General features: G+C 44.0%; 1 protein-coding gene across 1 annotated transcript; it reads left to right on the top strand.

Annotated features, from left to right (window-relative positions):
* The first annotated feature begins 15,524 nt into the window (after nt 1-15,524).
* LOC138642252 (uncharacterized) lies at nt 15,525-27,783 on the top strand. Its single transcript, XM_069730341.1, has 6 exons — nt 15,525-15,586; nt 15,689-15,895; nt 15,992-16,138; nt 16,225-16,341; nt 16,581-17,038; nt 27,670-27,783. The coding sequence occupies exons 1-6, from the start codon at nt 15,532-15,534 to the stop codon at nt 27,781-27,783; spliced, it is 1,098 nt and encodes a 365-aa protein (XP_069586442.1). The 5' UTR covers nt 15,525-15,531.
* Nucleotides 27,784-27,989: the final 206 nt, after the last annotated feature.

Raw genomic sequence — 27,989 nt, 5'->3', positions numbered from 1 at the left:
TCAGACGGAAAGGACCAATCAGTCACTTGAATAGATTTTGAGGTGTCTTGCTACGTCTCAGCAGGATGATTGGTATTCTTTGTTGCCCGTGGCTGAGTTTGCATTTAACAATCGGATTAACCAGTCCACGGCACCTCTCCATTCTTCTGTAACTATGGTTTTCACCCCCATTTTGGCAAATTTTCTTGGCTGGATTCAGGATGTCAAAGGGCTGATACGGCAGTGCAATGATTGGGGGAGGTGTGGAAAGAGATCTAGAAGAACATTGGGTCACTTCAGATCCCCAATGTGTTCCATAAGTCCCTTCTTAAGTCATATGTACCATCCTCTGCTGGGTCTCCATCCTCTCCACCTCCTGTCTCTGTGGATGGTCAGACCGAGTATGAAGTGGAACGGATTGTGGATTCTCGCATGGTCCGTAGTTCACTTCAGTATTTGGTCCATTGGAGGGGTTACAGTCCTGAGGATCGATCTTGAGTCCCGGCGTGATAAGTCCACGCTGATCGATTGGTTCTGGCATTTCATGCATGTTATCCTGGGAAACCTTGAGAGGAGGGAACTGTCATGATCCATTCCAGGGTTTAATCCTGTCTGCCCTTATTCCGGGCGGATAATGGCAAGGGTTATCTTTGCTCTGCCTCATTCTGGGTTCAGGCGTGCTATTTAGCTCCGATGCATCCTGCTGGCAGTGTCAGCTATAGTTCTGCCTTCGGCATGTGAACCTGACTCTGGTAGCTCTTGTTCTGTCCTGCTGTGATCCCTGACTTGCCCCGTGTCTGTTATCTCCCTCTGTCTGCCTTTTTTCCAGTGTTTCCTGTTGTGAATTCTGTGGCAGAGCTCCCTCCTGTGGTCACAAGTGGTACTTCGGCTGATTCTTTCTATGAGCTTCCGTTGGAGGAGGAGAGTGGTACTGCGGCTTCTGAGTTTCCTTCCTCAGGTGATGTGGGGAAGTCGTTAGGTGCTGCTCTATTTAACTCCACCTGGTGCTCTGATCCTGACCTCCAGTCAATGTTCTAGTATAGGACTTGCTTCCTCCTGGATCGTTCCTGTGGCCTGCTGCTCTGCATAGCTAAGTTCCGCTTTTGTTATTTTGTTTGCTGTTTTTTTCTGTCCAGCTTGCTTTTTTGTTTTTTCTTGCTTGCTGGAAGCTCTGGGACGCAGAGGGTGTACCTCCGTGCCGTTAGTTCGGAACGGAGGGTCTTTTTGCCCCCTTTGCGTGGTTGTTTGTAGGGTTTTGTGTTGACCGCAAAGTTACCTTTCCTATCCTCGCTCTGTTCAGAAAGTCGGGCCTCACTTTGCTAAATCTATTTCATCTCTACGTTTGTCTTTTCATCTTAACTCACAGTCATTATATGTGGGGGCTGCCTTTTCCTTTGGGGTATTTCTCTGAGGCAAGGTAGGCTTATTTTCTATCTTCAGGCTAGCTAGTTTCTCAGGCTGTGCCGAGTTGCATAGGGAGCGTTAGGCGCAATCCACGGCTGCCTCTAGTGTGGTTGGAGAGGATTAGGGATTGCGGTCAGCAGAGTTTCCACGTCTCAGAGCTCGTTCTATGTTTTTGGGTTATTGTCAGGTCACTGTATGTGCTCTGACTTCTATGTCCATTGTGGTACTGAATTACCTTATCATAACAGTACTGGAGGCCCTAAGTACTAATGATTCTCAATAGAGGGAAAAAAGAAGTTCTGAGACCATTTTTTTCTCTCTGCACTGTGTTTTGCCTTTTTTTTTCCCTAGACATTTGGGTGGTTCAGGACACAGGTGTAGCGATGGACATTAAAGGTCTGTCTTCATGTGTGGATCAGCTCACGGCAAGAGTACAAAATATTCAAGACTTTGTGGTTCAGAATTCTATGTTAGAACCAAGAATTCCTATTCCTGATTTGTTTTTTGGAGATAGAACTAAATTTCTGAGTTTCAAAAATAATTGTAAACTATTTCTGGCTTTGAAACCTCGCTCCTCTGGTGACCCAGTTCAACAAGTTAGGATCATTATTTCTTTTTTACGTGGCGACCCTCAGGACTGGGCATTTTCTCTTGCGCCAGGAGATCCTGCATTAAGTAAAATTGATGCGTTTTTCCTGGCGCTCGGATTGCTGTACGATGAACCTAATTCAGTGGATCAGGCAGAGAAAAATTTGCTGGCTCTGTGTCAGGGTCAGGATGAGATAGAGGTATATTGTCAGAAATTTAGAAAGTGGTCCGTACTCACTCAATGGAATGAAGGTGTGCTCGCAGCTATTTTCAGAAAGGGTATCTCTGAAGCCCTTAAGGATGTCATGGTGGGATTTCCTATGCCTGCTGGTCTGAATGAGTCTATGTCTTTGGCCATTCAGATCGGTCGACGCTTGCGTGAGCGTAAATCTGTGCACCATTTGGCGGTATTATCTGAGCATAAACCTGAGCCTATGCAGTGTGATAGGACTTTGACCAGAGTTGAACGGAAAGAACACAGACGTCAGAATGGGCTGTGTTTCTACTGTGGTGATTCGACTCATGCTATCTCTGATTGTCCTATGCGCACTAAGCGGTTCGCTAGGTCTGCCACCATTGGTACGGTACAGTCAAAATTTCTTTTGTCCGTTACCTTGATCTGCTCTTTGTCATCTTATTCTGTCATGGCATTTGTGGATTCAGGCGCTGCCCTGAATTTGATGGACTTGGAGTATGCTAGGCGTTGTAGGTTTTTCTTGGAGCCCTTGCAGTGTCCTATTCCATTGAGAGGAATTGATGCTACGCCTTTGGCCAAGAATAAGCCTCAGTACTGGACCCAGCTGACCATGTGCATGGCTCCTGCACATCAGGAGGTTATTCGCTTTCTGGTGTTGCATAATCTGCATGATGTGGTCGTGTTGGGGTTGCCATGGCTACAAGTCCATAATCCAGTTTTAGATTGGAAAGCCATGTCTGTGTCCAGCTGGGGTTGTCAGGGGTACATGGTGATGTCCCATTTCTGTCTATATCGTCATCCACCCCTTCTGAGGTTCCAGAGTTCTTGTCTGATTACCGGGATGTATTTGATGAGCCCAAGTCCGATACCCTACCTCCGCATAGGGATTGTGCCATCGATTTGATTCCTGGTAGTAAATTCCCAAAAGGTCGACTGTTTAATTTATCTGTGCCTGAGCACGCCGCTATGCGGAGTTACGTGAAGGAGTCCTTGGAGAAGGGGCATATTCGCCCGTCATCATCGCCATTAGGAGCGGGGTTCTTTTTTGTGGCCAAGAAGGATGGTTCGCTGAGACCTTGTATAGATTACCGCCTTCTAAATAAGATCACGGTTAAATTTCAGTACCCCTTGCCGCTGTTATCTGATTTGTTTGCTCGAATTAAGGGGGCTAGTTGGTTCACCAAGATAGATCTTCGTGGTGCGTAAAATCTTGTGCGTATTAAGCGAGGCAATGAATGGAAAACTGCATTTAATACGCCCGAGGGCCATTTTGAGTACCTAGTGATGCCATTCGTACTTGCCAATGCTCCATCAGTGTTTCAGTCCTTTATGCATGACATCTTCCAAGAGTACCTGGATAAATTCCTGATTGTATACTTGGATGATATTTTGATCTTCTCGGATGATTGGGATTCACATGTGAAGCAGGTCAGAACGGTGTTTCAGGTCCTGCGTGCTAATTCTTTGTTTGTGAAGGGATCAAAGTGTCTCTTTGGTGTTCAGAAGGTTTCATTTTTGGGGTTCATTTTTTTTTCCCCTTCTACTATCGAGATGGACCCTGTTAAGGTCCAAGCCATCCATGATTGGACTCAGCTGACATCTCTGAAAAGTCTGCAAAAGTTCCTGGGCTTTGCTAATTTTTATCGTCGCTTCATCTGCAATTTTTCTAGTATTGCTAAACCATTGACCGATTTGACCAAGAAAGGTGCTGATGTGGTCAATTCGTCTTCTGCTGCTGTGGAAGCTTTTCAAGAGTTGAAGCGTCGTTTTTCTTCTGCCCCTGTGTTGTGTCAACCAGATGTTTCACTTCCATTCCAGGTCGAGGTTGATGCTTCTGAGATTGGAGCAGGGGCTGTTTTGTCGCAGAGAAGTTCTGATTGCTCGGTGATGAAACCATGCGCCTTCTTTTCCAGGAAGTTTTCGCCTGCTGAGCGAAATTATGATGTTGGCAATCGAGAGTTGCTGGCCATGAAGTGGGCATTCGAGGAATGGCGTCATTGGCTTGAAGGAGCTAAGCATCGCGTGGTGGTCTTGACTGATCATAAGAACTTGACTTATCTCGAGTCTGCCAAGCGGTTGAATCCTAGACAGGCTCGTTGGTCGCTGTTTTTTGCCCGTTTTGACTTCGTGGTTTCGTACCTTCCGGGCCCTAAAAATGTGAAGGCGGATGCCCTGTCTAGGAGTTTTGTGCCCGACTCTCCGGGTTTATCTGAGCCGGCGGGTATTCTCAAAGAGGGAGTAATTGTGTCTGCCATCTCCCCTGATTTGCGGCGGGTGCTGCAAAAATTTCAGGCTAATAAACCTGATCGTTGCCCAGCGGAGAAACTGTTTGTCCCTGATAGATGGCCAAATAAAGTTATCTCTGAGGTTCATTGTTCGGTGTTGGCTGGTCATCCTGGAATCTTTGGTACCAGAGAGTTAGTGGCTAGATCCTTTTGGTGGCCATCTCTGTCGCGGGATGTGCGTTCTTTTGTGCAGTCCTGTGGGATTTGTGCTCGGGCTAAGCCCTGCTGTTCTCGTGCCAGTGGGTTGCTTTTGCCCTTGCCGGTCCCGAAGAGGCCTTGGACACATATCTCTATGGATTTTATTTCAGATCTTCCCGTCTCTCAAAAAATGTCAGTCATTTGGGTGGTTTGTGATCGCTTCTCTAAGATGGTCCATTTGGTGCCCTTGTCTAAATTACCTTCCTCCTCTAATTTGGTGCCATTGTTCTTCCAGCATGTGGTTCGTTTACATGGCATTCCAGAGAATATCGTTTCTGACAGAGGTTCCCAGTTTGTTTCGAGGTTTTGGCGAGCTTTTTGTGCTAGGATGGGCATTGACATGTCTTTTTCCTCGGCTTTCCATCCTCAGACTAATGGCCAGACCGAACGAACCAATCAGACCTTGGAAACATATCTGAGATGCTTTGTTTCTGCTGATCAGGATGACTGGGTGTCCTTTTTGCCTTTGGCTGAGTTCGCCCTTAATAATCGGGCCAGCTCGGCTACCTTGGTTTCGCCGTTTTTCTGCAACTCTGGATTCCATCCTCGTTTCTCTTCAGGGCAGGTTGAGTCTTCGGACTGTCCTGGTGTGGATACTGTGGTGGACAGGTTGCAGCAGATTTGGACTCATGTGGTGGACAATTTGACCTTGTCCCAGGAGAAGGCTCAACGTTTCGCTAATCGCAGACGCTGTGTGGGTCCCCGACTTCGTGTTGGGGATTTGGTTTGGTTGTCTTCTCGTCATATTCCTTTGAAGGTTTCCTCTCCTAAGTTTAAACCTCTTTTCATTGGTCCATATAGGATTTCTGAGGTTCTTAATCCTGTGTCTTTTCGTTTGACCCTTCCAGATTCTTTTTCCATCCATAACGTATTCCATAGGTCATTGTTGCGGAGATACGTGGCACCTATGGTTCCATCTGTTGATCCTCCTGCCCCGGTTTTGGTGGAGGGGGAGTTGGAGTATATTGTGGAGAAGATTTTGGATTCTCGTGTTTCAAGACGGAAACTCCAGTATCTGGTTAAGTGGAAGGGTTATGCTCAGGAAGATAATTCCTGGGTCTTTGCCTCTGATGTCCATGCTCCCGATCTTGTTCGTGCCTTTCATATGGCTCATCCTGGTCGTCCTGGGGGCTCTGGTGAGGGTTCGGTGACCCCTCCTCAAGGGGGGGTACTGTTGTGAATTCTGTGGCAGAGCTCCCTCCTGTGGTCACAAGTGGTACTTCGGCTGATTCTATGAGCTTCCGTTGGTGGAGGAGAGTGGTACTGCGGCTTCTGAGTTTCCTTCCTCAGGTGATGTGGGGAAGTCGTTAGGTGCTGCTCTATTTAACTCCACCTGGTGCTCTGATCCTGGCCTCCAGTCAATGTTCTAGTATAGGACTTGCTTCCTCCTGGATCGTTCCTGTGGCCTGCTGCTCTGCATAGCTAAGTTCCGCTTTTGTTATTTTGTTTGCTGTTTTTTTCTGTCCAGCTTGCTTTTTTGTTTTTTCTTGCTTGCTGGAAGCTCTGAGACGCAGAGGGTGTACCTCCGTGCCGTTAGTTCAGTACGGAGTGTCTTTTTGCCCCCTTTGCGTGGTTGTTTGTAGGGTTTTGTGTTGACCGCAAAGTTACCTTTCCTATCCTCGCTCTGTTCAGAAAGTCGGGCCTCACTTTGCTAAATCTATTTCATTTCTACGTTTGTCTTTTCATCTTAACTCACAGTCATTATATGTGGGGGCTGCCTTTTCCTTTGGGGTATTTCTCTGAGGCAAGGTAGGCTTATTTTCTATCTTCAGGCTAGCTAGTTTCTCAGGCTGTGCCGAGTTGCATAGGGAGCGTTAGGCGCAATCCACGGCTGCCTCTAGTGTGGTTGGAGAGGATTAGGGATTGCGGTCAGCAGAGTTTCCACGTCTCAGAGCTCGTTCTATGTTTTTGGGTTATTGTCAGGTCACTGTATGTGCTCTGGCTTCTATGTCCATTGTGGTACTGAATTACCTTATCATAACAGTTTCCCTATTTGTTGGCTTGATTCTCTGGTTTTTGACTTGGCTCATATTTGGACTTGCTTCCGCCTTCTGTCTTTGTCTTATCCGCTTCTGACCGTTGCTGAACCCCCAGCTTGTTCTTGACCACGTATACTTCGGCTACTATTGGTACTTCTGCTTCTAACAGTTTTGTGACTCGGCTTGTCTGACCACTCTCTCACCACTTGGTGGCGTCTGTGCTGCTGCTCTGTGTGTGCAGTCTCACTTCCCTCTCAAGTTCCTCCTGGTAGAGGTTGCGCTATACTGCACAGCATGACAGCAGTGATATCCTTCTCCCTTTAGGACCTAACAGCAATCTCCACATTCTGCTGCTTATTTACACACCTTTGCTGGATGTTTAAATACCCTGAGTCCCTTCAGCAAGGTGCTGGAGTTAGCTCTAGTTACCTATCTGTTGCAAGTGCTAGAAGTCAACTAGATTCTTCTTGGAGCCTCTTGGAGGATTGCTGACGTGATCTCTCTTGTGTATTCCCTCGTTTGTCTTCCTGTTTTGTCTTTCGTTGTAGTGGGGGCTGACTAGCGCTCAACTCTTCCCCTCCCTATCCATGGCCCATCCCTTGGGGCAGTCAGAGATTAGGTTCCTGCTTGGAGATAGGTGCAGAATCTATTTAGGGGCGCTAGGGTAGACAGGGTGTTGTCAGATCTGCCTAGGGGTCTCCACTTCCCTCTTTCCTTGTGTTTGGGCTCCCCCACCCTCTTCCCGGGCTGTGCACCTAGCTTCTCCCTCATTCAGCATGACATAGTGTTGGTTTTATTTAAGTCACAGCTGCGGTCAATTGTTATACCATAATGCTTTTTCCTTAGTCTGCCTTGTGCCGGGAGCCTGGCTGTTGCATTGTGATTTGTACCTGTTTAACTGGAATTGTTTGAACGTTATGATACCTATGTGCTGAGCACGTCTTTTTTGGCTGTGACTGACATACATCCATTAAAAGTAAGAATTTGGTTAAAATTGTGTGTTATTTTATTAATATGGGACATTTTGGGTAAAGTATTGCTAGTTGGGTCTACAACCACACAAAAACAATATTAAAATAATCTTGAGAATTATTAAAATCAACTATTAAAAAATATAGTTAATGGCAGCAGAGATTCAGAACACCGGGGCAGCATACTTGTTTATGTTTACACACAGAAGAAAACAATATAATAATTAGGTAAAATAGTATTGGCAGTTTATAGATTAGCTCAGTGATCTATACACGCTTGCACTCTTGCTGGAGTTCATCTCTTTTTTTCAGCAATGAGAGGGAAGCTAGGCGCCTGTGCATACCTGAGATATTGTTACACTGACTGAAAATATAGCAGCTTATTATGGGGAACGCTGCCTCTTTTCTAAACTCGTCAGCCTTTGTGGGCGGCATTTGGTTCGCCTGGTTCACCCTATATGAGGTCTATGCTTTATACTCTGGCGCTCTGTCTCAATGCGCAGGCGCCGCCACCTTTGTATATGTAACATTACTATGGCATCTGTGTGTGAGTCAGGCATCTCCAACGCCTGTGCAGTTGTACCTTTGTGGGCGGCTCTGTGGAACGCTCACTCTGTCTGCAACAAGCTTTCCTACATCCATGATCTTTTTGTTACTACCAAACTTTCCTTCTTTGCCATGACCGAAACCTGGCTCACCCTTTCTGACACAGCCTCCCCTGCTGCACTCTCTTACGGTGGCTCCTACCTTTCTCACACACCCTGCCACAGCAGCAAACATGGCGGAGGAGTTGGTTTTCTCCTGTCAGATAACTGCTCCTTCACCCCAATCCCACTGCCACCCTCTGTTACCCTCCCTTCCTTTGAGGTGCACTCTGTGCGCATCTACTCCCACTCCAACGTCCAACTGGCTGTCATTTACCGCCCCCCAGGGCCAGCCACCACCTTCTTTGACCACTTCACCACCTGGCTACTTCATTTCCATTCCGCGGACATCCCCACTATCATCATGGGCGACTTCAACATCCCCATTAACACTTCCCTCTCAGCTGCCACTAAACTTCTATCTCTCACTTCCTCCTTCGGCCTCACTCAATGGTCTTCTACAGCCACCCACATAGATGGTCACACACTGGACCTCATCTTCACCCGCCTCTGCTCCCTATCTAACCTCTCTAACTCTTCCTCTCTCTGACCACAACCTTCTCACATTCTCTTCCCTCTCCACTCCATGTCTACAATCTCCACCCCACAAACTTTCACACCCTCGCAGAAATCTTAAACATCTTGACCTACATTCATTCTCTGAATCCCTCCTACCTCTCACAGATATAAGTTCCTTACACAATGGGGATGACGCTGCCGCTCTATATAACACCACAATAGCTGTAGCTTTGGAATCTGCGGCCCCACTTACATATACCAAAGCTTGCAAAATCAACAGACAGCCCTGGAACACCAGCCTGACCAAAGAACTGAGGCAAGCTTCCAGGGCTGCTGAGCGCAGATGGAAAAGATCCCACTCCAACGAGCACTTCATCGCATTCAAACAGTCCATCACTACTTTTAAGACCACACTCGCCACAGCTAAACAAACCTACTTCTCATCAATCATATCCTCCCTGTCTCACAACCCTAAACAGTTATTCAACACCTTCAATTCTCTCCTCCGTCCTCCAGCTCCTCCTCCCTCCCCACTTATCTCAGCTGAAGACTTTGCCTCATTTTTCAAGCAGAAGATTGATAACATCAGAGACAGTTTTGGTCAACAACCCCCAGAGCCCTTAGTAGTGTATAATTCATAGGTTTCGTCAAACTCAATCTGACAGGTGCCCCGCCCCCTATCAAAGTGTATCAAAGTGTGTAACCCCTCCCCTCCCCTTGTCTGACGGCTGGTATCCAGCTGTCCCTCCTTGTTTGATTCCCCCTTTTGATATAGTTTAATATAGTTTAATTTGTTGTAGTTTTGATATTATTCCCGTATTTTGTGGAATAACACATGTTTATAATTATAGCCTAGTCGTGTATTTATTTTACACGTGGTTTATAACACCTTTCTCATTTGTTTTATAATAGATTTTATACGTATCCCCGAGTTTGATTCTGTAAGCTTTTGTTTTATTCACAGTGTATTCATATAGTGGAGAACTTAAAGCTGTTTATATGTGTCTCTACTGAACACTATGGTGAACATTAACTAAATGTTTATTTTCCCAAACAGAGAATCTGCTGTGGGTATTTGCAGTGTATTCATATAGTGGAGAACTTAAAGCTGTCTATTTGTTTTTGTAAATGGTGAACACTAACTAAATGGTGAACATTATCTAAATTAGGTTAACTGCGGTTCAGAGGTTCATAACACCTAGGTCAATTGTTGTTGTATTTGCGTACCCCATAAATGTTTATTCTCACAAACAGAAAAGTTATTGTGTCCTGAAGATGGCATCTGAGGTTATTTGTTTTTTGTATTAGCTTTCTCAGAAAACAGCTGTGTTATCTGAGGGTCAGATATTTTTGTACAAACTCATGCTGTTTGGTGATCTTTGTGAAGCAGAACTTTGTTTATAACACATTTGTACCTGTATTGTACCTGAATTGATATTTGCTTTCTCTTTTTTGTGTCCTGAAGATGGCATCTGCAAAGTTATTTGTTATCTACTGAGGCCATTGCAAGTTGTGTTTATTCACATTGTAGCAGGTTTTATCCTTGTGGCTGCCTTATATACACAGAAGAGATATGCGCCAATGTCACAACACAAGTTATAATATGAACCAATGTTACAACACAAGTAAGAAGCGACGTGTTTTATACGAATAAAAACCAAAGACACGATATTGTAAAAAAAAAATTTAAAAGATTTATTTCTCACGATAAAACAACAGCTCAAATTTTAAGTTAGCTAACAGCATGATGCTGACAAATGCATCTTTGCTGTATCTGATAACAACACGATGAACAAATAACGGCGCCTGAAAATCTTGATGTCACAAAATCTGATACGGCTCGATCATTATTCTGCATGTCAGACGTAAAATTTTGTAAAATCTTCTTAAATGGAAAGCCTCGCGCTAAATGGTATAATACATATATGCAATAATGACCGCATACACTGCTATACAAATCTTGAATTTGTGCGCTCTGATAACAATAAGAATAACAATTCTTGTACAGGAATGTCACAAAAGCGCGTGGAAAGATAATATTATCCGCACGGAAACCGTAACTGTCAAAAAATATGCCCGTCTTATCGTCGCAGAGTACGATTAATATCCAGTGGCGACCAGCTTGATTTGCCGGGTCTGTATTCACAATATATGCCGCGGGTCTCTGAGTCACTCTTTCTACCGGAAGCAAATCACACGGAAACACACCGGCGAATATGCGGTCTGTATAATTATCGGACCGCGCTACAACTGTAAGCTGCAGACTGTCCATCGTTGCTTAATTAAAATCGTACAAGATCTCTCGCCTGTTATTAATTTCCAGAATGGTGTGGTTGACTGCAAAGACAATCATATTTATCGTGTGGGGTGTCGCTATCGCAAAGCGGACTTCAGCACGCAGATTACCTGTTTTAATGAGCGAGAAATGGCCTCCAGGCTCTTGATCAGGTGATAAATCAAAAGCAAATAGCGTGAAGCCAGCCATAAATTCTTCACGATCTATCGCCATGGCACAATCAGCCTTTTGCTTGCCCGATATATGGGCAAGCGCCATATATTCTCTGATGGCTAAATCAGCATTAAAATTAGGATTATAAGGCCTCGCGGGTATCTGCTGACCATCCAGATATAATGCCGCATGATTGACGTGGTAGTGGTGAAAGTCCAGTGGGTTTTTTGTATAAGAACCGCTGAAGCCCTCATTATCTACAAACCCCAATATAACAGTTTTTGGTATCTGTCCTAGGAAGAGGTTCTCGTGGTTCGTGATCCGTGTCCCTGCGGCGCTGCTGTACACTTTCAGGCATGTTCGGTCAACAGCGTACTTGGCTGTTGCTGCTAGGAGGGCCTGGCTGTGGCCGATTCGGACAGCCGGTGATACCTGCACTCTTTTCACATAGAGAGCCGCCTGCGAGATTTGTACCTTCAGCGGCTCGGCTTCTGCGGACATGAGGCAGAAAGTATCCTTATTTCTTGACAGCTTAACCTTAAGGTCAAGGCCGTTCAATATTAACTTTGGCTGGTTAAATATATCCCCAAAAATGGGTCCCAAAAGGTCGATGGGTTTTGAGTGAGAGGCGGCACTGGCTCTTTTGATAAATCCCGCATTTGCGCCATCCAGGCGCCTGTCATTATGATGCCCCGCAGTGTCTTTATAGAACAAACCGGCTGTAAATTGCGATGCCAGCGTCTGTGAACTGTAATTTAAAAGGGTCTCTATGTAGGCTCTATAGCTGTAGAGATTGTCCGATTGTGAGATAAGTCGGTCTCCCAGAGTAATATCGACCTGGTTAAAAAGAGTGGCTAGAGGGTAGTTTATGAGCGCCACACGCGCACCATCGGCGATGGCCGTATTATCCTGCTTCACGATGCGACAGCTTATGTACAGTAGCGTGTTGTTCAGATCATAATAATAATCACCACTACCAGATATGTAAAACTCCAACGGTCCATTGTCTGACAGAGCAGCAACCGGCTGTACTTCTACAAATAGAGATTTCTCGATACTTGTTTGAGTCGGTGGTACGGCAAAAATATCCAGTTCAGATTTTGCGCACTCTACAGAAGCGTCATGCAGGAAAGCCATGGTAACTGATTAGAAGATGTCGTCCGCAGAGCGTCTTACTCGTTTCTGACGGGGGCGTCTCTTGGATGTAGTTTTATTCATGAGCATCGGCGGTAAAGGAGGGCAAACGCGGCGCTTTCTTTTTTGGGCTTTTTTAGCGACATAGATTATCCCAGAGCCGTCTTGATGGGTTGGCGTATTTATCCTTTTCATAAGGGCAGTCGATGCGGATGTCACGGCATCTGCAGCGATGTTCCGGGCAGCAGTCCGAACGTGTGGTTTTACTAATTCTAAGCCTTTTCTGAAAAGCGGCACGGCGCGACGAAATAAACCTTTAAATAGTCCTGCCAGTCCAGAGCCATACATGTACTCGCTCCCGCGGAATCCCTCTAGACCGTGCCCCGACTGTGCAGTATAGTAGCGGGCATAAACAGCAGGATCTCCATACACCCTTTGAGACAGCATTTTATCGTGTCAATGCTGGCGAGGTCTAAAATGTAATCGCACTATACACTTGCCGTATCTGAATTTAACCGGCGTTCCCTGGTCCGACATGACTGTAATGTTTATGGAGTCAAAGTGTTGCTTGCACAGCGGTATGTAATCGGGCCGTGAGTAGCGCACCGTGACAATATCATTATCATCGCCGCTAACTTCTACGGTTCGTAGCAGTTGAACGTAACTGTCACCTACAAGTTGATGCTGAATTATATCAGTGTATACAAAAAGCGAATAAAAACCAGCCTTTGAATCGGGGTAAAAGCGGCAATTCCACGGCATTAAAGCAACGGGGGAGTCATCGACGGTCTGCAGGCCGAAAATAAATTTTAACTTAGCACCCAGAGTAAACTGTATAGGGGATGGGTCGGTCAGGATCACCTCGCGGCGTAGCTCATCATACCGTATTCTGTAGGCAGGCGTAGATAAATACAGCGCTTCTATTCGGGCATTGACAGCGCCAACTAGCTTAGGAATGGACGAGTAAAATCCTGATTTTATGTGATACTGTACTAAAGGTTCGCCGTGTTTAGCCGCGTAGAAGCTCCCTTCAAAAGCATCAAACGTGTTCCACGTATGGGGTTACTGTATTTCCGTTAACGCCACCTCATAATCTGCCGAAAGATGAACGGCCCGCGCTAACTTGGTATTGTACTCCGATATTGTGTTTTCAGGGTAGATTTTAATTGACGAATTACTGGGTAATGTCACGAAAAATGAGCCCGCTTCCATGGTTATATATCTGTCAACTCCGAGGCCGGGATCCAACTATTGAATTTTTCGGGGTATCCCAGCCATTTGACAAAGCAGTGACGCACACCCCTGACACGTTTTTTTCTCAAAATCTTTTCTACTCTGTAGACACGATCCTCATCCATAGGTATTTTTTGCAGCTCTTCCTTATAAAATGACCCCTCTACAGGCTCTCCGGCTAAATCACTGATTTTATAAAGGGGTTTATGAAATTTATTGGAGACGCCGGTGATTAAAAAAATCTCATCGCTGTATGTCTTCTCATAGCCCTTACAGAAGGTCGATTTATAGCGCGATATTCTCACATGAGAGCCGACCGTTAAAGACGGTTTAATCGGTTTATTAGTAATAGTAGAACTGTAAATATTGCGCCAGATTTGCATCACGTTTCTCTCTGACACAGACGCGGGACTACAGCGGATCGTTGAGTGGTACGTATGGTTGTAGCTATGCAGCAAATCCGGTAAAATATCAATATACCTAAAGGTATTATGATGCGTAAGATAGCGCCACATACGGGTTTTTAATGTGCGATTAAAACGCTCGACCATAGCGGCTTTTACATCATTGTTTGTAAAAAAGTGATGAATATTGTACGTATTACATAGCTGTTTGAGTGATGAATTTATAAATTCTTTGCCGCGATCCGTCTGCAGTTTCTTCGGTATGCGCTTATCATTTTGAAATATTAATTCGAACGATCTGGCGACACTAGCGCCTGTCTTGTTTGTCAAGGCTACGCACCATGCGTATCTCGATAGAACATCAATCACCGTCAGGATGTATTTGACATTATCATTTTCCCTTGAATAGTCAATTAAACTTACGAGATCCGCCTGCCACTGCGCATCAATGGCCGAGACGTAAATTTTATTTGTCAAAAAGCGTTTTCTAGCAGGCTTGTGTAGCGTGTAGGTGTCTTGCTTATTTAACCAGACAATAACATCAGATTTCTTTATACCGCGTGCTCTTGCAGATCTAAATAATTTGTCAATACCCGAGAATGAGCCGGGTGCGCGGCATGTAAAATATTGTTTTTCTAATATGGCATCATACGATTTAGACGTCATGATTGATTAAAATGATTGTGGTTCGTTAATCAACAGCCTGCTTCTTTCAGAAATTCAGCTGTATAAAAATTCCTGTTTTAATCCGGATATATCATGCGTGAGTTAATGCATGCATTAATTGCATGTATGGTTGTGTTCTGGGTGTTAACAGCAGGCGTGTGGTGGGGGGCGTAACTGGGTGTGTTTCTGGGTGTTAACAGGTGAGCTGGTTTCTGACACTCAGGATAAATACAGGTGGCTGGCCCACTAAGTACATCAGACATCCACCAGAAGTCCGACTAGACTAAAAAAAAGCAAGCTATTCTAAATGTAAGTATATAAGACAGTTGTGTTATTATTCGCAAATGCTTAATTATATTTAACTATGCATCTCTAAAACCATAATTAAGGGTGTTATTTGTCTAATAAGTTAGTTTTATACTGGAGGATAGCAGCATATTTAGTATCGTTGTATAATATAGTTTTACTGCATAAAACATATTCTGTGGTACATAATTAATATAGAAAGACTTATCCGCGGGCAACTATTATAACATAATTTATGTAATACAGTAGTTAATAACTGGCAATACGCCCTAACTAGCGCCTGCAGCGTTTACTTACTACATGTGTGTTGTTTAACATAGACATATTTATAGTCATATTTATACAGTAGCGGTATATTTAGTGGGGCTGTGTAATATAGTTTTACCGCATAAATCATATTTGTGGCACATAATTAATATAGAAAGACTTAGCCGTATTACCCATGATTTGCGTAGTATAAGAATATTTATACACGGGGAGCAGTTTATTTGTTGGGGTATATAAATGAGTTTGACGAGTGGTGGTGTGTGGATAATATAGTTTGCGCATAAAATTTACACAGATAATTTATTTTAGATGGAATCCCAACATTTTTCGGCTTTTTCCAGTCAAGTTGCGGATTCGGTAATAGGTATGTTTCAAGATTTATATACATGTATCTGTTAGTGTCCCATTCTAACTAAGGGCTGTTTTTATATATTATCTTTATATTGTTTATTCTTTCTTGTTTAAGATGAATTAATCAGGACCATCCCCGATAATCTAGATGAATTTACCAGGAACACCCCCGATGCTGTAGATGAATTTATCAGCAACTATAGCGATGATTTTTTAAACGGCTTCAGCGTGCCTACTCTGGAGTGTGATACACCTGGAGCTGAGTATAGTAACACTAATGCAGGTGTCGCTGCTGTGTGGGATTTGACTCAAGGCATCATAGGTGCGTTGTGTGACTGCTGTGTATGTATGTGTGTGTGTGTGTGTATATAGCTTTTAAGTATTTAGACGTGTAAATATATATATTAATTCTTTACAGATGTCGACATGTTTCCAGAACCAACCACCACGGAACACAATCAGCCGCCTGTTGAGGAACTGATGTACCAGACCCCCACGCCGAGAAACAGCCCTGATTCTAGAGCACCTAAAAAACAGCTCGGACCGGCGGGCAAAAAAGGGAGAGGTGAGAATCGTATGAAAAGTTTTTTTGCACAACCGCTCTGCGAAAATCCACCACGCCTCTACTAAGGCCTGTATCTTTATTTATAGCTTGTAAACTGAAGCCTAGAAGAATTTTCACAAAAGAGAATATACCGGAGCTAATGGAGAGCATCGCAGAAGCTGCAGAAGACGCCACGGCAATCATTCACCACACATCGCTATCCCGTAAGTGTATATTTTGGTATACAGGCACAGTCTCTGTACAGTCAATGATGCACGTGCTTCATCATTGAGATCCATGGCCCCCACATATTTGACACATGTATAATCTATCCTGCAGCTAAGCGCAGCGGCCTGCGTCGGTCTCACACATATCTGGCACACGTATAATCTTTCCTGCAGCTATGCGCAGCGGCCTGCGACGGTCTCGCACATATCTGACACATGTATAATCTTTCCTACAGCTAAGCGCAAAGTCATGAGAAAAACACCTCCAGCACCTCTACAGCCGCTACAGATCACCGAGAATGGCGCAGCACAAGCGTGGCCGGCGATACAGACGGCTAATGGTTCTGTTAGAGCATATCCGCTATCACCGATCTGCGTGGTGCAGGACGCAGGAAACCCTGTACCGTCGGACCATCGTGAAATACCCCATTCAAGTACCGGTCAGCCATCGACAATCCGTGTGAATGACCCCGCGCCACTATATCCAGAAGTGCTCGAGGCACCCCGAAAACATAAGCGGAAAACAAAACATGTTACAGAGTCACCAACCGCATCCTGCGCCGTGGGTGCAACAGCCACGATGAGTCGTGAAGAGTATGATCGCGAGATTGATCAGCTCGCTGATGGTAAGCAACCATCCATAGAACCGCTCATTATACGTATGTCCCACACTATGCAACCGGCAGCGCCATGTGTAACGGGTCCTGCTAATGCCTCTGGGGCCGGACCCTCAGGCCCCTCTAATTTGGGTGCCATATCTCATGTCTGTGTATCTAACTCTGTTAATGTTAAGAAACGGTCAAAGAGGTCGCGGCCGGATGATGTTAAGGGGTGTAAAGAGCTTAAGGTGTGTAAAAAGCCACGGATTCATGCGCCAGCTATAGATCTGCAGCATGAATCCCGCAGCTGGGACCCCGTTGAAATGCTTGTATTTCAGGAACACATCGGCCGCTACTTACGCTACAAACGCTGGGTCCCCAAAATAATGTTTTTTTGCGATACTTTTGAAAAATTATTATTAACACAAAACCCAACACAGGCTAATAAGTCCGAACTATACGCACTTCGGAGCCTGCTGCTGGATGGCGAGATAACAACTACAGCGACCCCATTATGACTAGATATGGTCGGCTACGGCATGCATAAACCGCCTAAACTAACACTACCCAGGTATAATAGGGCTAGAGTTATAAAGAGGGCTCTAAAATTGTTGGTCAGCGCTAGACGGGCGCTATGCTCTAGGAGGCGCCGTGGTGACATGTGTCCTGCAATGCCTCTACAGTCACCACAGACGTCGTCACAAGAGTCAGAACAGCACTCACATAGTCCAGGCAGCTCTGCAGATGCCGCACAGGCATCTACACAAAATTCACAATCCGCAGACGCTGACGCTGCTGGTAATGTGCGGCGCCCCGATCATACAGTATTTTTGCAACACATCCATCATCATGAAAGGGCCCTCCGCAATTTCAACGGTCATATACATACAGATCATTTTAGATTTGTAAATTTGGAGCGTGTACGATCATTTGAAGAGGGCTTGAATATTGTTCATGAAGGCATTCAGGCATTACTGGATAGAATCATCAGGGACATTGAACCTGGCGACTTTGTACAGTTAAAGTTTGATACCGGTGATACTTTAGACCCTATTTTCACTACAAAACAAACCCGTGAAGATTTTAATTCCGAATCTTTTTTAAATGCTGTTGCCCGCGCACTTCAAAGTAACAGTGAATGCATATCATCCAATTCGCTAAAGCTAGTCGTCACCATTATTAAAAACCGACGCGGTGGTGTAAAACAAAAAAGGCGCTTGAAATCTATAGCGAGCAGTCAGATCATTAAACAAAAGAGACAATGGCTGTATGATTTTAACAATTACACGACAAATCTGTGTTTGGCTGCTAGTGTGTGCGCCCTGATGGACGACACGAATGTCACTGATGGTGTTTTACTGAGCCGTTCTAAAAACATACACGCAGCACTGGGCATCCCTGATGACCAATTAGTGAGTTTTAGCGACATCCCTGCATTTGAAAAATATTTGGGGGTCACCATTAAAGTACTGTACTATAGTCAGGGCGATTGGCGTTACTTTGAGAGCGGTAATACAGCTAATGGCAAAACAGTATTCATATTGTTCCATGATAATCACTACTACGGTATCAAAAATATGAAGGGTTTTATCGGTGCTAATTACTTTTGTGAGCTCTGCAATTCAGTGTTTCACCACAAAAACAACCATTCCTGTCAGTATTTTTGTAAAGCCTGTCAGAGAGAGAATTGCGTAGAAAGCGGGCCCGACCAACAGCCCAGATGTCCTGTTTGCAGAGTTTATTGCCGCTCGAGCGAGTGCTTAGATTATCACAAACAATTGGGAATAGGCGACCCAGCATTCTGCAGACTTAAAACATTTTGTGATAAATGCAACCTTTTTGTCCCCAGAAATAGCGAAACAGAGCATAAATGTAATGGTTTGCGCTGTCCTGTATGTCGCAGACATATAAATAAATTTGATGCTCATCTTTGTTACATGCGGAAGTATGTAGCACAGGATGAGTCAGATTGCTATATCTTTTATGATTTTGAGTGTATGCAGGAGACAGGCACGCACATCCCGAATTACATTTATGCTACAACGCTGTATGGCCACCCCTCCTGGGAGTTTGAGGGTGATACCTGTACACATGACTTTGTACAGTTCTTTACAAGCGGTAAATTTTCAGATCATACATTTATTGCCCACAATGGTGGAAGATATGATGCATACTTTATTGTTAAGGAACTGATTTCTGAAAAACTACAAGTACAGTTGATAACCCAAGGTGGCCGCCTCTTGTGTGTGTCGCTACCCGATTTGTCTATAAGGTTCATAGACTCTCTAAATTTTATCCCCATGAAACTCAGTAAATTACCACAGGCCATGGGCTTTTCAGGAGGCAAAGGACATTTTCCACACTTTTTCAATACCAGAGAAAACCAAAATTATGTAGGTCCCATACCTGATGTAAAATATTATGGGGTGGAGTACATGTCACCTGGCGAGAAGGTAGAGTTCCTGGAGTGGTATGAGACACAGGTAAATACAACTTTTGACTTCAAGGCCGAGCTAAAATCTTATTGCAAACAAGATGTTGAAATTTTGAGACACGCCTGCGAGATCTATAGAGAGCGTATTATGCAGATGACTCAGAAAAATGTTAAAAAATACTGTAAGCGTCAAAAGCAAAAGATTGTAGTGCGCAGATGTGTTGATCCTTTTCAGCTCATCACCCTGGCCTCGGTGTGTATGACAATGTACCGGTTTAAATTTCTTCCAAAAAAGACAATCGCCATTTTACCTGGTGATAATTATCACAAGGCAAAAAAGCGCTACTCGACACCCGCTATACAGTGGCTCATGTATGTAGCCCACTCTGAGAACATCGACATACAGCACGCTTTGAGAGGCGGTGAAAAACAGGTCGGGAGGTATTTTCTAGATGGCTATGCCTATGTTAGCGGCCAGCACATAGCCTTTGAATTTCAGGGGTGTTTTTACCACGGATGTCCCGTGTGCTATAATGAAAATGACACAAATAAGGTCACAAACACGTCCTACGGCCAGTTACATTACACCTTTTTAGCTAAAAAGCGTTACTTACAGTGTTGCGGGTACACAGTAAGACTGATGTGGGAACATGAGTGGAATGAAATGGTTGAAAATGATTCTAACCTTCAAACATTTCTTCGTCAGATGGAATTCCCCGTTCCTTTAGACCCCCGTGATGCGCTTTATGGCGGGCGAACTAACGCCATTAAGCTCTATCACCATCTGGAAGAAGGGGAGACTTTACACTACTACGATTTCACCAGTCTGTACCCCTTTGTAAACAAAACTAAAACATACCCTGTAGGCCATCCAGACATCATCTACGACAATTTTGGATTCATTAAAAAATACTTTGGCATTGCTAGAGTCAAGGTCTACCCGCCGAGAGATTTATTTTTTCCAGTTCTACCGGTAAAACTCAACAAAAAATTAATGTTTCCCCTTTGCTACACATGCGCTGCAAATTCCCAGGCAGATATTTGTGCCCACAGTGATGAAGAACGGGCGCTGACAGGCACCTGGTGCACTATAGAGCTCGAGATGGCGATAGAAAAAGGGTATCGGATCGTTCACATCTATGAAATATGGCATTTTCCTAAAACCACTGATGATCTGTTTGCGCCTTACATTAAATTACATCTTAGGGATAAGCAGGAAGCCTCTGGTTATCCTAGCTGGTGCACTGATGACGCCAAGAAACGGCAGTACATTGACTCTTTTCTTGAAAAAGAAGGTGTCCAATTACGGCCTGAAAATATAGCTGTCAATCCTGCTAAGCGCCAGATCTCCAAGCTTTTCTTAAATTCTTTATGGGGAAAGTTTGCTCAGAGATCTAATCTATCATGTACCAGCATTGTTAGGGATCCAGATGAGCTTTTTAAGTATTTGTTCCTGCCTTACTATGACATTTCGATGTTACATTTCCTTGATGATGACACCGCAACCATTAACTGGAAATATGCAAAAGGCCACCACACACTCAACAAAAACACAAACATTTTTATAGCGTGTTTTACAACAGCGTATGCTCGGTTAGAGCTCTATTCGCTGCTGGACCGGCTGCAGGAGAGGTGCCTTTATCACGACACAGACTCAGTTATTTTTGTACAGAGAGATGGTGAGTGGCAACCGCCTTTAGGCGATTACCTGGGGGAGCTGACCAGTGAAATACCCGATGGTACACACATCACAGAATTTGTATCCGCGGGCCCCAAAACTTACGGCTACAAACTCAACACCGGTAAAACTGTCTTAAAAGTTAAGGGGATAACACTAAATGTTGGTAACTCTCAATCTATTAATTTCAACAGTCTGAAAGATCTAGTTCTGGACTACCCGCGCAATTCTGCCGCAGAAACTCAGAAACGTATTGTCGTACAGCAGTCGTCCATTGTGAGAAATAAAAAGTACTGGGATATTGAAACAAGGCCATTACGCAAAACACAAAAGTGCGTTTATACAAAGCGGCGACTATTAGACGATTTCACAACATTACCTTTTGGGTATTAGTCGAGTATTGTGATGGATACGCGTCTGCAACACCCGTTCTCGGGTGCCCGCTGTATGTTCAGAAGAAAAAAACTTCTAAAAAGTGAATTAGACAGCGTATGCCCGCTGTCTATGTTCAGAAGAAAAAAACTTCTAAAAAGTGAATTTTACCAGGTATCAGACATTCTACGCTGTGGTCGTTGTGATGTAAAGATGTCTGAGAGGCTCCGGCGTAACTGGGCTCTCTTAAAAACCCTAGTGAAAGCAACCCCCGCTGTCAGAAAGTCTATTTTGCGCGATGCAAGCAATGATTTAATTACAGCCATAGGTGAGATTGCTTTAAATATCTTAAAAGGCAGGATTCCGCTGAAAGAGCGCCAAAAAGGTATATTAAAGAAGTGGCGTAAAGCTATAAGAACCCTGAGCGACAGGTCTCAGCCCATAAAGAAAAAGAAGCGCCTACTAAAACAGGCCGGCGGGTTTATCGGTCCTCTTTTAGCTTTTGCAATCCCAATAATAACAAGCCTGATCGCCGGAAGATAATGGAGCATACAACGAAAATGTATCTAGTCCCCAAACAGGAGCTAGACAAACTAAGACCCGGTACTACAGATAACATACGCGACAGTGTTATTCGGCGCCTTGATGGTGAGATTAGCGACATTTTACAGCGTCGTGACATTCCCTGTAACCTCCTCCTGTAACTGTAACCTCCTGCTCTGTGGCCTCCCCTCTAACACTCTTGCACCCCTCCAATCTATTCTAAACTCTGCTGCCCGACTAATCCACCTATCCCCCCGCTATTCCCCGGCCTCTCCCCTCTGTCAATCCCTGCACTGGCTCCCCATCACCCAGAGACTCCAGTACAAAAGCCTAACCATGACATATAAAGCCATCCACAACCTGTCTCCTCCATACATCTGTGACCTCGTCTCCCGGTACTTTCCTGTACGCAACCTCCGATCCTCACAAGATCTCCTTCTCTACTCCCCTATTATCTCCTCTTCCCACAATCGCATACAAGATTTCTCTCGTGCATCCCCCCTACTCTGGAATGCTCTACCACAACATATCAGACTCTCGCCTACCATCGAAACCTTCAAAAAGAACCTGAAGACCCACCTCTTCCGACAAGCCTACAACCTGCAGTAACCACCGATTGACCAAACCGCTGCACGGCCAGCTCTACCCTCACCTACTGTATCCTCACCCATCCCTTGCAGATTGTGAGCCCTCGCGGGCAGGGTCCTCTCTCCTCCTGTACCAGTTGTGACTTGTATTTTTCAAGATTATTGTACTTGTTTTATTATGTATACCCCTCCTCACATGTAAAGCGCCATGGAATAAATGGCGCTATAATAATAAATAATAATAATAATAATAATAATAATTCCCGATGATGTGAAAATTAAAATGTATAGCGCTGTGCTACAACGCTACTTGGTACATACGAGGCACAGCTCAAAAGAAGTAACGGCTTTAAATCTCGTTAGCCCTCCTGATCCTGGTCAGCAGCAATTGCCAAATACCGACTCTGATAAAAATCATGAGATCGCTGAAAATGTCGGACATATAAACCAAAGATATAAAAAGAATGCTGAATTTTTACTAAACAGGCTGCTGCAGAATAAAAATGTCACAGCATGGAATAATAATGCTGAATTTATTTTCAAAGGATCCGTAATACCCGGGTCTAACTTACTGGATTTGGTACGTAGTACAACGCAGAGTCATGCTCTGAACAGTAGAAATTTACCGCCGGGTTGGGATTCATTTATGCAGGCTATGGCCGAGCTAAATATGCCGTCTACAGTTGTGGGTAACCCCGCTACTAGGAAGCTTTTAGATGAATTAAAAATTACCAACAGTGAGACACGCTCTGTATCTACACCGCTGAAGTTTGCGGCGTCACCCCGTACAATTCAATCTTTACATTCCCCGTCATTAGGTACCACACGTGGAACTTTGCTACCTAAAAAAAGGTCTCTACCGCTGCTACAAACCATGTGGCTCACGATGTAAAGAATGTACTGGATAAATGCTGTACACGCCTTGTAACGCTATATTAATTATTTTGTAAGAAGTGTAATTGTTCATTGTACTATTTAATGTTTTTACTTTTTATATTCTGTAAGAATTTTTTATAGTGTTGAAATGTCTTTGAGATGCTGTTTTATCGTGAGAAATAAATCTTTTAAATTTTTTTTTTACAATATCGTGTCTTTGGTTTTTATTCGTATAAAACACGCCGCTTCTTACTTGTATTGTAACATTGGGTCATATTATAACTTGTGTTGTGACATTGGTGCATATCTCTTCTGTGTATATAAGGCAGCCACAAGGATAAAACCTGCTACAATGTGAATAAACACAGCTTGCAATGGCCTCAGTAGATAACAAATAACTTTGCAGATGCCATCTTCAGGACACAAAAAAGAGAAAGCAAATATCAATTCAGGTACAATACAGGTACAAATGTGTTATAAACAAAGTTCTGCTTCACAAAGATCACCAAACAGCATGAGTTTGTACAAAAATATCTGACCCTCAGATAACACAGCTGTTTTCTGAGAAAGCTAATACAAAAAACAAATAACCTCAGATGCCATCTTCAGGACACAATAACTTTTCTGTTTGTGAGAATAAACATTTATTGGGTACGCAAATACAACAACAATTGACCTAGGTGTTATGAACCTCTGAACCGCAGTTAACCTAATTTAGATAATGTTCACCATTTAGTTAGTGTTCACCATTTACAAAAACAAATAGACAGCTTTAAGTTCTCCACTATATGAATACACTGCAAATACCCACAGCAGATTCTCTGTTTGGGAAAATAAACATTTAGTTAATGTTCACCATAGTGTTCAGTAAAGACACATATAAACAGCTTTAAGTTCTCCACTATATGAATACACTGTGAATAAAACAAAAGTTTACAGAATCAAACTCGGGGATACGTATAAAATCTATTATAAAACAAATGAGAAAGGTGTTATAAACCACGTGTAAAATAAATACACGACTAGGCTATAATTATAAACATGTGTTATTCCACAAAATACGGGAATAATATCAAAACTACAACAAATTAAACTATATTAAACTATATCAAAAGGGGGAATCAAACAAGGAGGGACAGCTGGATACCAGCCGTCAGACAAGGGGAGGGGAGGGGTTACACACTTTGATACACTTTGATAGGGGGCGGGGCACCTGTCAGATTGAGTTTGACGAAACCTATGAATTATACACTACTGCCCTTCCTCCTGGCTTCCCAGCCCTCCACCTCCAAAACCAACTTCTCCACCATTACAGAAGATCAACTCTCCACTCTACTCTCAAGATCGCATCTCACCACCTGTGCACTTGACCCGCTCTCATCCCACTTCATCACAAACCTCACCACAGTCTTCATCCCAACCCTAACCCATCTCTTCAACCTATCACTAACAATTGATGTTTTCCCCTCAAGCTTTAAACTTGCCCCCATCACACCTATCCTTAAAAAGCCTTCTCTTGACCCATCCTATCTAGCTATCGCCCTATATCACTTCTCCCCTATGCCTCCAAACTACTGGAACAACACATCTACCTTGAACTGTCCTCCCATCTCTCTTCTTGCTCCCTCTTTGACCGCTTACAATCTGGCTTCCGGTCACACCATTCCACTGAAACTGCCCTAACTAAGGTCACCAATGACCTCTTAATCACCAAGAGTAAGCGACACTACTCTGTCCTCCTCCTCCTCGACCTGTCGGCTGCCTTTGACACAGTGGACCATTCCCTATTATTACAGACCCTCTCATCCCTTGGCATCACAGACTTGGCCCTATCCTGGATCTCATCATACCTAACAGACCAGACATTCAACGTCTCCCACTCACACAGCACCTCCTCACCTCGCCCCTTATCTGTCAGAGTCCCACAAGGTTCAGTCTTAGGGCCCCTGCTCTTCTCCATTTACACCTTTGGCCTGGGACAGCTCATAGAATATCTTGGATTTCAGTATCACCTCTATGCTGATGACACACAGATCTACATCTCTGGACCAGATATCACCTCCCTACTAACCTGAATTCCTCAATGTCTGTCCACTATTTCATCCTTCTTCTCCCCTAAATTTCTGAAACTTAACATGGACAAAACAGAATTCATCATCTTTCCCCATCTCACGCGACCCCCCCAATGAACCTATCCATTACAGTAAATGGCTGCTCACTCTCCCCAGTCCCACAAGCTAGCTGCCTCGGGGTAATCCTTGACGCTGATCTCTCCTTCAAACCACATATCCAAGCCCTTTCCACTTCCTGCCGACTTCAACTCAAAAATATTTCACGAATCCGTACATTCCTGAACCAAGAATCTGCAAAAACCCTAGTCCATGCCCTCATCATCTCTCGCCTTGACTACTGCAACCTCCTGCTCTGTGGCCTCCCCTCGAACACTCTCGCACCCCTCCAATCTATTTTAAACTCTGGTGCCCGACTAATCCACCTGTCCCCCCGCTATTCCCCAGCCTCTCCCCTCTGTCAATCCCTTCACTGGCTCCCCATTGCCCAGAGACACCAGTACAAAACCCTTACCATGACGTACAAAGCCATCCACCACCTGTATCCTCCATACATCTGTGACCTCGTCTCCCGGTACTTACCTACATGCAACCTCCGATCCTCACAAGATCTCCTTCTCTACTCCCCTCTTATCTCCTCTTCCCACAATCTTATACAAGATTTCTCTCGCGTATCACCCCTACTCTGGAACCCTCTACCACAAAACTTCAGACTCTTGCCTACCATCGAAACCTTCAAAAAGAGCCTGAAGACCCAACTCTTCCGACAAGCCTACAACCTGCAGTAACCACCGATCGACCAAACCGCTGCATGACCAGCTCTATCCTCGCCTACTGTATTCTCACCCATCCCTTGTAGATTGTGAGCCTTTGCGGACAGGGTCCTATCTCCTCCTGTACCAGTTATGACTTTTATTGTTTAAAATTATTGTACTTGTTTTTATTATGTATACCTCTCCTCACATGTAAAGCGCCATGGAATAAATGGCGCTATAACAATAAATAATAATAATAATAATTATACTGCTTTTTCCGTGTATCAACTCCTTGGCTATCCCTGACTACGTTACGTGCTGCTCGCTTAAACTACATTGCTGCTACTTCCGCAGTGTCCAACCTGCAGCTTCCAGGTGTTACAGCATAGTGGATGAGATTTCAAGAAATCCCATCTTCACTATGCGCGCTGAGACACCCGCGGCTTCCCTGCGGAGACGGATATGTGGCGCGTCTTTCCAGACGCGAGTCTCAACAACATAAATTTCACACTTACAATGTATTCAATGCGGAGAATCCCGACGAAGGAAATTGTCCAAAACGCGCGTCGGGGTGCGCTATTACAGGACGAGGCGACCCTTAAAGGTATATACCAGTATTTTTCTTGAGTCCCTTCCTGCACATGCACTTTTTGGAACATACAAACATATGGTTTGTTTGTTCATTTATTGCACTGGATACAATTGATTTTGTAGTAGATATATGCAATTGTTTTTTTTTTGGCACACCGCACTTTATATAATAGATTTTGGTGTGAATTCAGGAAATCTTGTACACAGCACACTGCACTTTATAGGTTTTAACGTGAAGATATGTATTTTTTGTGCACAGCACATTGTTTTATAAGGATTTTTTTATAAGTTATGACACTTTGTTTTTACCTCGTAAGGGACTTTTTTTGTTATTGGGTCTGCCATTAGTATGTTATGAAATGTCCTGTTATGCGTACAGATTTATTGTTTTTATATTATATTTTTTAAAAATTGTTGCCACAAGGATTATATCATAAAGGCATCTTTTGATATAAATTCCTGGCTTTGGTTTCTGCCTGGCTGTCCATGGTTTGGTTGTTTGGGTTCTTCTCTCTGTCCGGTGGTGATAGCCACCAACTTACATAGAGCACCGTGAATAGTTGATAAATTTTGACTATGTATAAAAGGATTTTCTTCAGTGATTTGTGGTGTTTCTGTGTTTTAATATTAATGCGGTGAATCCGCATGGTTCAGTGACAACATATGGAATGACCTGCATTCAATAGCCAGTAGCGCTTTGGACGCAGCGGACATGTGCTGCTTCAAAACCGCTTCCAATTCCTGATTGTGTGCACCGACCCTTAAAAGTCTACATGCACAAAGTGGCCCCTGTCCTTCTTCAAGAAGTCTTGTTCTTGCAGGAAATCATAGAGCCTATACCTTTTTTGTCAATCGAAAGAGCCAAGAGACTGGGGACTGACAAGATGTCTTTTGAGATGCACAGACTGTGCCGGAGCGTCACCCTAGTATTGTGAGCTCCAATGACAAAACTTTATTTTTTTGTGGCACTGGGGCTTGAGTATAGGTGCTACCTATGACTGGCATAAAGGCTGTGTGGTCCACACCTACTAACCTTCCTGTAAAAGGCCATTTTTTCATGTTTTTCAATGAAGGTTTAACTGATGGCAGATGTTTTCAATATCTTCCATGAATAAATAGTGCATCATAGCTCACACTATAA

The sequence above is a fragment of the Ranitomeya imitator genome, chromosome 1 (assembly GCF_032444005.1).
Source record: "Ranitomeya imitator isolate aRanImi1 chromosome 1, aRanImi1.pri, whole genome shotgun sequence".
NCBI classification, from domain to species: Eukaryota; Metazoa; Chordata; class Amphibia; order Anura; family Dendrobatidae; genus Ranitomeya; species Ranitomeya imitator.
The sequence above is the reverse complement of the archived record's forward strand: the minus strand, read 5'-3'. Positions and strand labels throughout refer to the sequence as shown.

What these genes read in the sequence shown, in the direction of transcription:
- LOC138642252 (XM_069730341.1), top strand. Translation starts at nt 15,532, where the DNA reads ATGGAATCCCAACATTTTTCGGCTTTTTCCAGTCAAGTTGCGGATTCG. An exon ending in AGTTGCGGATTCGGTAATAG is followed by an intron (nt 15,587 to 15,688) that starts GTATGTTTCAAG and finishes TTCTTGTTTAAG; the next exon opens with ATGAATTAATCAGGACCATC. An exon ending in GGCGGGCAAAAAAGGGAGAG is followed by an intron (nt 16,139 to 16,224) that starts GTGAGAATCGTA and finishes CTTTATTTATAG; the next exon opens with CTTGTAAACTGAAGCCTAGA.